General features: G+C 36.4%; 1 protein-coding gene across 1 annotated transcript in view; it reads left to right on the forward strand.

The window, feature by feature from the left end:
* The window catches only part of ADGRV1 (adhesion G protein-coupled receptor V1), a 542977-nt gene that overhangs the window by 158143 nt on the left and 372293 nt on the right, over positions 1 to 12541 (forward strand). The window contains exons 60-62 of the mRNA XM_068534844.1: positions 1574 to 1738; positions 4756 to 4873; positions 6748 to 6871. Coding sequence (XP_068390945.1) covers positions 1574 to 1738; positions 4756 to 4873; positions 6748 to 6871 — 407 coding nt within the window. The remainder of the gene's footprint in view (positions 1 to 1573; positions 1739 to 4755; positions 4874 to 6747; positions 6872 to 12541) is intronic.

Here is a 12541-nt window from a genome sequence, read left to right on the forward strand (position 1 = left end):
GTAAACCTTACCGCAATAACTTTAGTGCATCCTTGATCTGGGAACTACTGTCTTATTGTAATAGCCTCAGATTTCCAACTTGTCTTATAGTCTAAAAGTAAGATTTAAGGTACCCAAACCCTTGTTGTGAGGAGTGAGTTGATACATGTAAAGCACATATAATTGGGCTTTACCCTCAATAGGTGTCAATTGCTGTTTTAATTGTTGATAATATTAGTAGTAGCTTGTGGCTCAGCCCTTTGTGGCTACTTTCCTTGTATCCTATCTTTCTTATAGCCAATAGCTCTTGATAACTTGGAGTTTATCTTTTAACCTGTATCTAAGATACACAATATTGTGCGCATAGTGAACATTCTGGTAGCATTATTTGGTGAGACAGATTATATTCAGAACTGAAGAACACTGAGAAAGGATTATTGGTATTAATCTGTCAAAATTAATAAGCTTCTCACAGGGCAATGTGCTGAGTATACCAAAACACTGGGAATCACAGAGACTCCTGGAAATATGCTTGTGAAACTGAAACTAGAATATTATTATCTATGGAAACGAAAAGGGCTTATATACGCAGTTTGTTTATAATGGATTTTTTTTCTTTCTCACTTTGCTTTTTTCTTACTTGATATTTCTGGTGTCTGAGGAGTGCTTTGAACAGCACTGCGTGTGGAGTCAAAACATCTGAACTAAATCCCAGGCTCCTTTTCTCCAAATACATGTATATCTGTGCTCCTCAGCTTTCTTAGAGTTTTTGTGAGGCTTAAATAAGATAAAGTATGTGCAAGAACTGACACATAATAGAACCTCAACAAATATCAGTTGGCTCCAAATCCCTACTCTCGGCACCAATGCAAAATCTCATGAAAAAAGAACCCAACAAGATTGAATTATACACTCGTTAAGTGTCTTTCTTGAAAATGGAAAGCATTGTGTTATATTTTTGTATTTACATAACAAGTGCATAGTATAGGCTCAGCTTGGACTTTGCTTCACAGAGTCAATATGTGTAATTCATATTAGGTCTGTATTATGTGGGGAGCCTGACTGCCATAAAAAGAACCCCCAAAATCTCAGTTCCTTAATATAATAAGAGTTTATTTCTTCTTTATGCAAAAGTCCTACATCAGTGTTCCTAGTTGGAGTCTTATGGACACCTCTTCTCCAACTGGCATCTCAGGCACCAGGGTCTCTCCATCTGTGACTCTGTCCTCCTCTAGTCATCCAGCAAATGGAGGAAGAGGGAATGTGGAAGATTGTGTGGGAAGTTGATGGTCAGACTATGATTAGCATACTTCACTTCTGCCTGTATTCTTTTGGCCAGAATTCAGTCACAAGCTCCACCTAATTGCAAAAGGGGCTAGGAAATGCCAAGTAGCTGAGTGTCTAGGGAAAAAAGGGAATGGGATTTGGTGAAACATTTTTTTTCTGCCACATGATTGTAACATGCTGTGATTAGAGTTCTAAATTCAAAAATTGCAGTCATTGAGAAGAGAAATGAGATTCTGTTTGTTCTTCCTGCTGCTTTTTGCTCTTTTTTTTTTTTTTTTTTAACTTTACTGGATTTTCTTTTTTTCAGGTAATGGTTGATGAATCCCTTCTGTCTGATGACCCTGATTCGTATGTGACATTGACAGTTGTCCGGTCCCCAGGAGGAAAAGGAGCCATCCGACTTCAGTGGACCATAGATGAGATGGCTAAAGATGATCTCAGTCCTTTGAATGGGACACTTCATTTTGATGAGGTATAATCGTCATCAGGACTCCTATAGTTTTTCTCTAACTTGTCTTTGTTTGATTTTTCTGAATGTTTTGAAATCGTATGCACCGTGGAGAAAAATCACACACACACACACACACACACACACACACACACACACACACCCACCCCACCCCAAGATGTCTGAAATTTAATTCAGACACTACCTACATCCCACCCTTAAACTGCTCTTTTCTTGACATATCCTCCCCTGATTGAGGGCAAAACCAGTCAACCAAGCCAGACATCTGGGTGTCATCCCCATCTCTACCCATTCTGTAACTCTTGCATATATTTGACAATTCAGTTTAGTCAGTTTTCCCTTTTAAATACCCTCTCTGTTCCTCCTACTCTGTCATGGCTGTGACAATCCGTGCCTCCATCATCTTTCCTTGGATGGTCTTTTAACTGATATTCCCACTCCAAGTCTTTTCCCTTTTCTGTCCAGTATCCGTGCCACTGAGTAGGGTTATTTTTCTATAAGGAAGATCTCGTTATGCAACCCCCTGCTTAAAATGATCCAGTGGCGACGTCTTACCCACAGAACTTAAGGCTCCGAAGTGTGGAACACAGAGCCTCTCGGAGGGAATCCTGGCTGTACCTTCCTCCCAGTTAATCTGAGCACAGAGTTTCACTGTGAATGCAGTGTAAACAGAACCAAGGAGCATTTATCTATCAAACTCTGAACTCTTTTTCCCTGGAAGGAGGGATGGAGAGGTGGAAGAGAATTGACAGGCTGATTCTTAAATCCATATGGAAATGCAAAAGACCAAGAATAGTCTCAGAAACTCACAAAGAAGAATGGAGGGTGCCCTTCCCTAACTAAACTTAAGATAATATGTAGCACAGGTAAATGTGACAGTATGATATTGGCTCTGGGATAGACAAATAGACCAAAGAGAAGAAACTGGAGAGTCCAGATTTATCAGTCTTTTATGGTTTTTGCTTTCATGTTTGCATAAATCTTTCCTAAATTAGTAAAAACTAAAGCAAAAGGAAATTAGTTAAAAACCAGAAAAACAGTAGAACTGATGAATAAGTTTTTTAAAAAGCAACAAAAAATAACCTCACAAAATAAGAACAAGCAAGAAAGAACCATTAAAAGGGAAAGTATAAAATTTTAAGAGATTACTTTGTACGTATCTAGACAAATGAATGTAAACATCTATATGAAATTGACTCTAATAGGTAAATAGTTATAGAAAGTCTAAGCTGATGAATTTCCATAAATGAAATAGAATTTAAAAAATTAAATAGGAGAGTAGAAGGTCCCCAAGGTGGATTTCTAAAAGAAATTTGACCAGATGATCCCAATGGAACATGGTCAATCTATTTTTTTTTTTGAGTCTATTGACCTTTTATCAGAGCCTTCAACACCAAACAACACAAAAGCAAATACTTTTTTTTCATTCAGTTTTCTAATAGGTGATGAATAAATTAATAGGTGATGCCCTCTGGCAATCCATTTGCCACTTAGATATTCTGCCACCATTTTTGAGGTGTTGGTTACTCTAATGGAATTAAAGATCTCAAGCCAGATGGCACAGTTATTTCATCCACTCATTTCTTAGGTTCTGATATGCGATAGCTCAAGAAACATCTCGGTTGCATGCCCTAAACCTCTATAAACTTCTCATTTGGCATGAGAAGAATTTAGAAATTACTTTGAAATTTCTTTAAAGATTTTTCATAGTAATAATGAGCAGTCATTTCCCAGTTACTACATCTACTTCCCAGATGATTAGAAAGATTTTCTGGTGTTGAGCAGGATATCCGTACCAAAATGGCAAATAGTCTGATCTTTTACCCCAGGGAATAAGGCCATCCTTGTTCAGAGTACTGCATCAGGAGGGGTGAGTTTATGGGTCACCCTGGACTTGACCCTCTCCATCTTGTTCTTTGCTTGCCAACCTGGTGCGTTCCATGTACCTCTGCATAATAGCTTTATTGTTCTTGTATACTCAGCTACTGGCATATCTATGTCTCCATTCTAACAAATGGCTTTGTAGCTAAGCACATAGTTCAGAACCGCTAATTGACAATGTGCAGAGAGTAAAAGGGATGGGAGTGATTCATTGCATCCCAGGAATTATAGATTTTCCATGAGTGCATTTAATAAGGTCTGAGGCAGGAAGTATACATTTTCCTAGCAACTCTTATAAAATTTTTAAGAAGTACAGTTACTGTAAAATAGAAAAAAAGGACTCTTACGAAGAGAGGACAGCCTGAGTGAAGAGATTAGAATAATGCTTTTAATAATAAAAATCTCAAAGAAAAGATGCGATTGCGGAACTAAGATGTACATAAGAAGCAATAAACAGCAGAATTCAAACTGTAGAAAATTAATCGGTGATGCATAGGACAAATTCGAGTTTTTTTTATCAGCATACGGAGGAGGCGGTAAAGATAAAAGTGATTTCTGTCACGGTTATGTCTCGAAGTGTTAAGCTGGTTGTCTTCTATATATTTGCTTTTCCTATTCTTTCTCTTCCAGCCTACACTGAAAACTTAGCACATGTTCCAAGAAATTACTGAGCTAAGTTTAAGCCAAGAGAGGGAAGGAATAATAGTGAAAATGCTTGAAATCAACACCTATGGAAGGAATGGGAAGGAAGCAGGAGTGGGTAGAGGGCAAGGAGTAAAAATGGGTAGTAGAAAGATAACCTTTATAAGTATTAAACCTATGACATTCATCTATTTACATCATGCTGTGACCATTTAATTCTAAGTGATCGAACTTTCAATGGTTGAAAATTTTTAGGAAATTTAAAAGTTGTGTTAACATTTCCCCCCTTTTTCCTATTACGAACCTTAATCGGATTTATGGTCAGAGCTAATTTTTACATAGTAATTCTCTCTAGCAGAAACCCATAATTCCAGGGCACAGAAAGGACACACTTTAAAAAATGCTCATGCACATAAATGTTATTCTGCTAATGAGAACATTTGAAACTCAACTTTGGTCAATCTGGAAAATGTGTTATTCCTCCTCATTTGATGTAGACTGAGTCCCAGAAGACCATTGTGTTGCACACACTTCAAGATGCCATGTTGGAGGAGGACAGGAGTTTCACCATTCAGCTGGTACCAGTTGATGAGGTAGAAATATCTCCAATAAAAGGTAAGAGAAGTCGACATTTTTGGAAATTAAAAAGTAGATTTTTAGAAAAACGTAACCAGATAATCAATAGTTACAAAGATAGGTAGTATTTGTTTTTATAATTCCTAAAACGTTTTCTAAATCATAAAGATGTTATTTCCTACTTGTATAACAGCTAAAGACTTTTTAAAGCTAAAATTACCATACCCATTGTTGGTAGGGTCATACACCAAAGACTTCATACTACTTAGCTGTGTGATTTTTAAAAAGATAAAGATGTTTGTTTTAGCAGTGTTTATAAAGTAAAATAGGAAAGCTTCTTAAATGATCCTACAGTAGGAGACTGGTTAAATGTAACAGAATACTATGCAACTATTCAAAAAATGTGGCAGAAAAAGCCTTACTTACATTAAAATTAAGAACACTTCATTACATGGATAATTGTTACATTAATAAAATAGGCTTTGTAACAACATGTTCATTGTAATCCCCTTTTTGTCATGTGCATGTCATAAACATGTTTGGAATTATTTGAAATGTTGATAGTGGTTTTTGATTACCTATATTTTCTACACCTACTTAGACAATGATCACATGTTACTTTTGTAATAAAGTGTTATTTTAAAACTTAGCATCTTATTATGTCTCTTTCAGCCTATCTATTGCCTATTTTGATAAGAAAGTAATTACTTAGATTTTGACATTTCAGAAACAGGCATCATAATTCTCACTTGCCTATTGTCCATGTGAAAATTTGTTTCTTAGGTCTGGAGAGAAAGGATTACTGGAGCTAAGATGGTTTCATTATAGTACAAACAGTAATAACCATAAAAAATGGCCCAGCAACTTTGATATGAAAGCTTAGTTACTGTTGCATGTCCTTTTTTGCCATCAAGAACTTCATCCTATGCAAGGGTTCGTGGTCAAAGAAGCAGAATTCCGTGGCTAAGGAAATTTGCAGAATTGTAGAGAGTATTGTGTACTGTCACCTATGATATCACATAGGGTAGTTATTCCTTTTGCATTTATATCTAGAGTACTTCCAGCAAGCATTTGAGGGATTCATATCTTTGCATTATATTCTTCCATAAGTTTTAAGTCAGCTCAGTTGTCTACATCGTGTTAAACATCAGGGTTGATATTATATAGACTAATTAGATGCAAAAACAAGAATATAACAGTGGATCAAGGTAAATCATTTGTTAATATAAAAAATTCATAATATATTTCTAACTGTGACATACTTGCACTTGACAAACCACTCTTGATCCCATTAATCCATTGCCAAAGAAAGTGATAGTACAGTAATCCAATCCTTTGTTTCATTAAACTCTAATGTGTGCTTCTGGAAACAATTTTATTTAAGTTACTGCTAAATTATGATATGAATACTCAAATTACTTGATATGGTTTTTATTTCCATTTTAGTAGGAATACTTGACACATTTTATAAACACTTACAAGCAAATGGTAGAGTCAGAAAATTAAAAATAAAAAAGGGCCCCCAAGAATTCGAGCTTTTGCTACATAGCTAATAGATACAGCCACATAGCCAATTTCAGTGAGCTACAAAATGGTTACTGTAGAAGTGGATTAATGCACACGGTAGAAGAGTACTTACTTATCATGGGAGTGATAGTGGAAGTACTGCGCACTTTATCCCTTTCATTAAAATGTGATCTTGGGCAAGTCATTTGCCTTAGTGTCTTCAATGCCTCCCTGTGCTTAAATATCTGCGCTGGTAAAATGAGGATAATATTAGTACCTAACTTATATGATTGTCATGAGGATTAACTCACAAGATTAGTATATGTAAAGCCCTTAGAACATTGCCAGGCATGTACTAAGTGAATCCATGTGTTTTCTACATAAGTGGTATATCATCTTCAACTCAGGTAGCGCATCAATAATCATTCGAGGAGATAAGGGAGTGTCAGGAGAAGTTGGGATAGCTCCATCATCTAGGCACGTCCTCATTGGGGAACCCTCAGCAAAATATAATGGTACTGCTATCATCAGGTAAGGGTTTCCTAATTTTTGTTTGCCTATGTTAGGGTTTTGAAGTTTCATTTAAATAATTAGCATTATTAATTAAATACATTGTTCTCAATACAGACATATTCTTCAGGCATTGTCTTTTTATATATTTGTAAAATCCTGTGGAGAGTAGAACATATTTTTGATAAAAACTGAAGGTATGTTTTGAGTTATCTTGACGTTAGATCATGAGAAGTTTTCTTTTTTTTCTTCAACAACTTTATTGGAGTATAATTGCTTTACGATGGTATGTTAGTTTCTGCTGTATAACAAAGTGAATCAACTTTACATATACATACATCCCCATATCTCCTCCCTCTTGTGTCTCCCTCCCACCCTCCCTATCCCACCCCTCTAGGTGGACACAAAGCACCGAGCTGATCTCCCTATGCTATGTGGCTGCTTCCTACTAGCTATCTACTTTACATTTGGTAGTGTATATATGTCCATGCCACTCTCACACGTTGTTCCAGCTTACCCTTCCTCCTCCCCATGTCCTCAAGTCCATTCTCTATGTCTGCGTCTTTATTCCTGTCCTACCCCTAGGTTCTTCAGAACCATTTTTTTTTTTTTTTTTTAGATTCCATATATATATGTGTTAGCATATGGTATTTGTTTTTCTCTTTCTGACTTACTTCACTCTGCATGACAGTCTCTAGGTGCATCCACCTCACTACAAATAACTCAATTTTGTTTCTTATTATGGCTGAGTAATATTCCATTGTATATATGTGCCACATCTTCTTTATCCATACATCTGTCGATGGACACTTAGGTTGCTTCCATGTCCTGGCTATTGTAAATAGAGCTGCAATGAACATTGTGGTGCACAACTCTTTTTGAACTATGGTTTTCTCAGGGTACATGCCCAGTAGTGGGATTGCTGGGTCGTATGGTAGTTCTATTTTTAGTTTTTTAAGGAATTTCCATACTGTTCTCCATAGTGGCTGTATCAATCTACGTTCCCACCAACAGTGCAAGAGGGTTCCCTATTCTCCACACCCTCTCCAGCATTTATTGTTTGTAGATTTTTTGAGGTTGACCATTCTGACCAGTGTGAGATGATACCTCATTGTCGTTTTGATTTGCATTTCTCTAATGATTAGTGATGTTGAGCATCCTTTCATGTGTTTGTTGGCAATCTGTATATCTTCTTTGGAGAAACGTCTGTTTAGGTCTTCTGCCCATTTTTGGATTGGGTTGTTTGTTTTTTTGATATAGAGCTGCGTGAGCTACTTGTATATTTTGGAGATTAATCGTTTGTCCATTGCTTCGTTTGCAAATATTTTCTCCCATTCTGAGGGTTGTCTTTTCGTCTAGTTTATGGTTTCCTTTGCTGTGCAAAAGCTTTTAAGTTTCATTAGGTCCCATTTGTTTATTTTTGTTTTTATTTCCATTTCTAGGAGGTGGGTCAAAAAGGATCTTGCTGTGATTTATGTCATGCAGTGTTCTGCCTGTGTTTTCCTCTAAGGGTTTTATAGTATCTGGCCTTACATTTAGGTCTTTAATCCATTTTGAGTTTATTTTTTTGTATGGTGCTAGGGAGTGTTCTAATTTCATTCTTTACATGTAGCTGTCCAGTTTTCCCAGCACCACTTATTGAAGAGGCTGTCTTTTCTCCACTGTATATTCTTGCCTCCTTTATCAAAAATAAGGTGACCGTATGTGCGTGGTTTTATCTCTGGGCTTTCTATCCTGTACCATCGATCTATATTTCTGTTTTTGTGGCAGTACCATACTCTCTTGATTAGTGTAGCTTTGTAGTATAGTCTGAAGTCCGGGAGCCTGATTCCTCCAGCTCTGTTTTCTTTCACAAGATTGCTTTGGCTATTCGGGGTCTTTTGTGTTTCCATATCAATTCTAAGGTTTTTTGTTCTACTTCTGTAAAAAATGCCATTGGTAATTTGGTAGGGATTGCATTGAATCTGTAGATTGCTTTGAGTAGTGTAGTTATTTTTGCAATTGTTGCTTCTTCCAATCCAAGAACATGGTATATCTCTCCATCTGTTTATATCATCCTTAATTTCTTTCATCAGTGTTTTACAGTTTTCTGCATACAGGTCTTTTGTCTCCCTTGGTAGGTTTATTCCTAAGTATTTTATTCTTTTTGATGCAGTGGTGAATGAGAGTGCTTCCTTAATTTCTCTTTCAGATTTTTCATCATTAGTGTATAGGAATGCAAGAGATTTCTGTGCATTAATTTTGTGTCCTGCAACTTTACCAAATTCATTGATTAGCTCTAGTAGTTTTCTGGCGGCATCTTTAGGATTCTCTATGTATACTATCATGTTGTCTGCAAACAGTGACTGTTTTACTTCTTCTTTTCCACTTTGTATTCCTTTTATTTCTTTTTCTTCTCTGATTGCCGTGGCTAGGACTTCCAAAACTATGTTGAATAATAATGGTGAGAGTGGACATCCTTGTCTTGTTCCTGATCTTAGAGGAAATGCTTTCAGTTTTTCACCATTGAGAATGATGCTTGCTGTGGGTTTGTCGTATATGGCCTTTATTATGTTGTGGTAGGTTCCCTCTATGCCCACTTTCTGGAGACTTTTTATCATAACTGGGTGTTGAATTTTGTCAGAAGCTTTTTCTGCATCTATTGAGATGGTCATATGGTTTTTATTCTTCATTTGTTAATATGGTGTATCACATTGATTGATTTGCATGTATTGAAGAATCCTTGCATCCCTGGGATAAATCCCACTTGATCATGGTGTATGATCCTTTTAATGTGTTGTTGGATTCTGTTTGCTAGTATTTCGTTGAGGATATTTGCATCTATATTCATCAGTGATATTGGTGTGTAATTTTCTTTTTTTGTAGTATCTTTGTCTGGTTTTGGTATCAAGGTGATGGTGGCCTCATAGAAGGAGTTTGGGAGTGTTCCTTCCTCTGCAATTTTTTGGAAGAATTTGAGAAGGATGGGTGTTAGCTCTTCTCTAAATATTTGATAGAATTCACCTGTGAAGCCGTCTGGTCCTGGACTTCTGTTTATTGGAAGATTTTTAATCACAGTTTCAATTTCATTATTTGTGATTGGTCTGTTCATATTTTCTATTTCTTCCTGGTTCAGTCTTAGAAGGTTATACCTTTCTGAGAATTTGTCCATTTCTTCCAGGTTGTCCATTTTATTGGCATAGAGTTGCTAGTAGTAGTCTCTTAGAATGCTTTGTATTTCTGTGGTGTCTGTTATAACTTCTCCTTTTTCATTTCTAATTTTATTGATTTGAGTCCTCTTCCTCTTTTTCTTGATGAGTCTGGCTAATGGTTTATCAATTTTGTTTATCTTCTCAAAGGACCAGCTTTTAGTTTTATTGATCTTTGCTATTGTTTTCTTTGTTTCTATTTCATTTATTTTTGCTCTGATCTTTATGATTTCTTTCCTTCTACTAACTTTGGGTTTCGTTTGTTCTTCTTTCTCTAATTCCTTTAGGTGTAAGGTTAGATTGTTTAGTTGAAATTTTCTTGTTTCTTGAGGTAGGCTTGCCTTGCTGTAAACTTCCCTCTTAGAACTGCTTTTGCTGCATCCCACAGGTTTTGGATCATCGTGTTTTCATTGTCATTTGTCTCTAGGTATTTTTTGATTTCCTCTTTGATTTCTTCAGTGATCTCTTGGCTATTTAGTAACATATTGTTTAGCCTCCATGTATTTGTGTTTTTTACGTTTTTTTCCCCTGTAATTCATTTCTAATCTCATAGCGTTGTGGTCAGAAAAGATGCTGGCTATGATTTCATTTTTCTTAAATTTACTGAGGCTTGATTTGTGACCCAAGATGTGATCTATCCTGGAGAATGTTCCATGTACACTTGAGAAGAAAGTGTAATCTGCTGTTTTTGGATGGAATGTCCTATAAATATCAATTGAGTACATCTTGTTTAATATATCATTTAAAGCTTGTGTTTCCTTATTTATTTTCATTTTGGATGATCTGTCCATTGGTGAGAGTGGGATGTTAAAGTCCCCTACTATGATTGTGTTACTGTCGATTTCCCCTTTTATGGCTGTTAGCATTTGCCTTATGTATTGAGGTGCTCCTATGTTGGGTGCATGAATATTTACAGTTGTTATATCTTCTTCTTGGTTTGGTCCCTTGATCATTATTTAGTGTCCTTCTTTGTTTCTTGTAATAGTCTTTGTTTTAAAGTCTGTTTTGTCTGATATGAGAATTGCTACTCCAGCTTTCTTTTGATTTCCATTTGCATGGAATATCTTTTTCCATCCCCTCACTTTCAGTCTGTATGTGTTCCTAGGTCTGAAGTGGGTGTCTTGTAGACAGCATACATATGGGTATTGTTTTTGTATCCATTCAGCCAGTCTATGTCTTTTGGTTGGAGCACTTAATCCTTTTACATTTAAGGCAGTTATCAATATGTATGTTCCAAATACCATTTTCTTAATTGTTTTTGGTTTTTTATTGTAAGTCTTTTCCTTCTCTTGTGTTTCCTGCCTAGAGAAGTTCCTTTGCATTTGTCATAGACCTGGTTTGGTGGTGCTTAATTGTCTTAGCTTTTGCTTATCTGTAAAGGTTTTAATTTCTCTGTCGAATCTGAATGAGTTCCTTGCTGGGTAGAGTAATCTTGGTTGTAGGTTTTTCCCTTTCATCACTTTAAATATGTCCTGCCACTCCCTTCTGGCATGCAGAGTGTCTGCTGAAAGATCCGCTGTTAACCTTATGGGGATTCCATTGTGTGTTAATTGTTGCTTTTCCCTTGCTGCTTTTAATATTTTTTCTTTGTATTTTATTTTTGATAGTTTGATTAATATGTGTCTTGGCGTGTTTCTTCTTGGATTTATCCTGTATGGGACTCTCTGCGCTTACTGGACTTGATTGACTATTTCCTTCCTCATATTAGGGAAGTTTTCAACTATAATCTCTTCAAATATTTCTCAGTCCCTTTTTTTTTCTTTTCTTCTTCTGGGACCCCTAGAGTTCAAATGTTGGTGCATTTAATGTTGTCCCAGAGGTCTCTGAGACTGTTCTCAATTATCTTCAATCCTATTCTTTATTCTGCTCTGCGGTAGTTATTTCCACTATGTAGAATGTTCTTCTGCCTCAGTTATTCTGCTATTGATTCCTTCTAGTGTATTTTTAATTTCAGTTATTGTGTTGTTCATCACTGATTGTTCTTCAGTTCTTCTAAGTCTTTGTTAAACATTTCTTATATCTTCTCGATCCATGCCTCCATTCTAATTCTGATTCCTTCTAGAGAATTTTTAATTTGATTTACTGTGTTGTTCATCATTGTTTGTTTGCTCTTTAGTTCTTCTAGGTCCTTGTTAAACATTTCTTGTATTTTCTCCATTCTATTTCCAAGATTTTGGATCATCTTTACTGTCATTACTCTGAATTCTTTTTCAGGTAGACTGCCTATTTCCTGTTCATTTGTTTGGTCTGGTGGGTTTTTACCTTGCTCCTTCATCTGCTGTGTGTTTCTCTGTCTTTTCATTTTGCTTAACTTACTGTGTTTGGGGTCTCCTTTTCGCAGGCTGCAGGTTCGTAGTTCCTGTTGTTTTTGGTATCTGTCCCCAGTGGCTAAGGTTGGTTCAGTGTGTTGTGTAGGCTTCCTGGTGGAGGGGACTGGTGCCTGTGTTCTGGTGGATGAGCCTGGATCTTGTCTTTCTGATGGGCAGGACCGCATCTGGTGGTG

This window comes from Eschrichtius robustus, chromosome 2 (genome assembly GCF_028021215.1).
Source record: "Eschrichtius robustus isolate mEscRob2 chromosome 2, mEscRob2.pri, whole genome shotgun sequence".
Classification (NCBI taxonomy): domain Eukaryota; kingdom Metazoa; phylum Chordata; class Mammalia; order Artiodactyla; family Eschrichtiidae; genus Eschrichtius; species Eschrichtius robustus.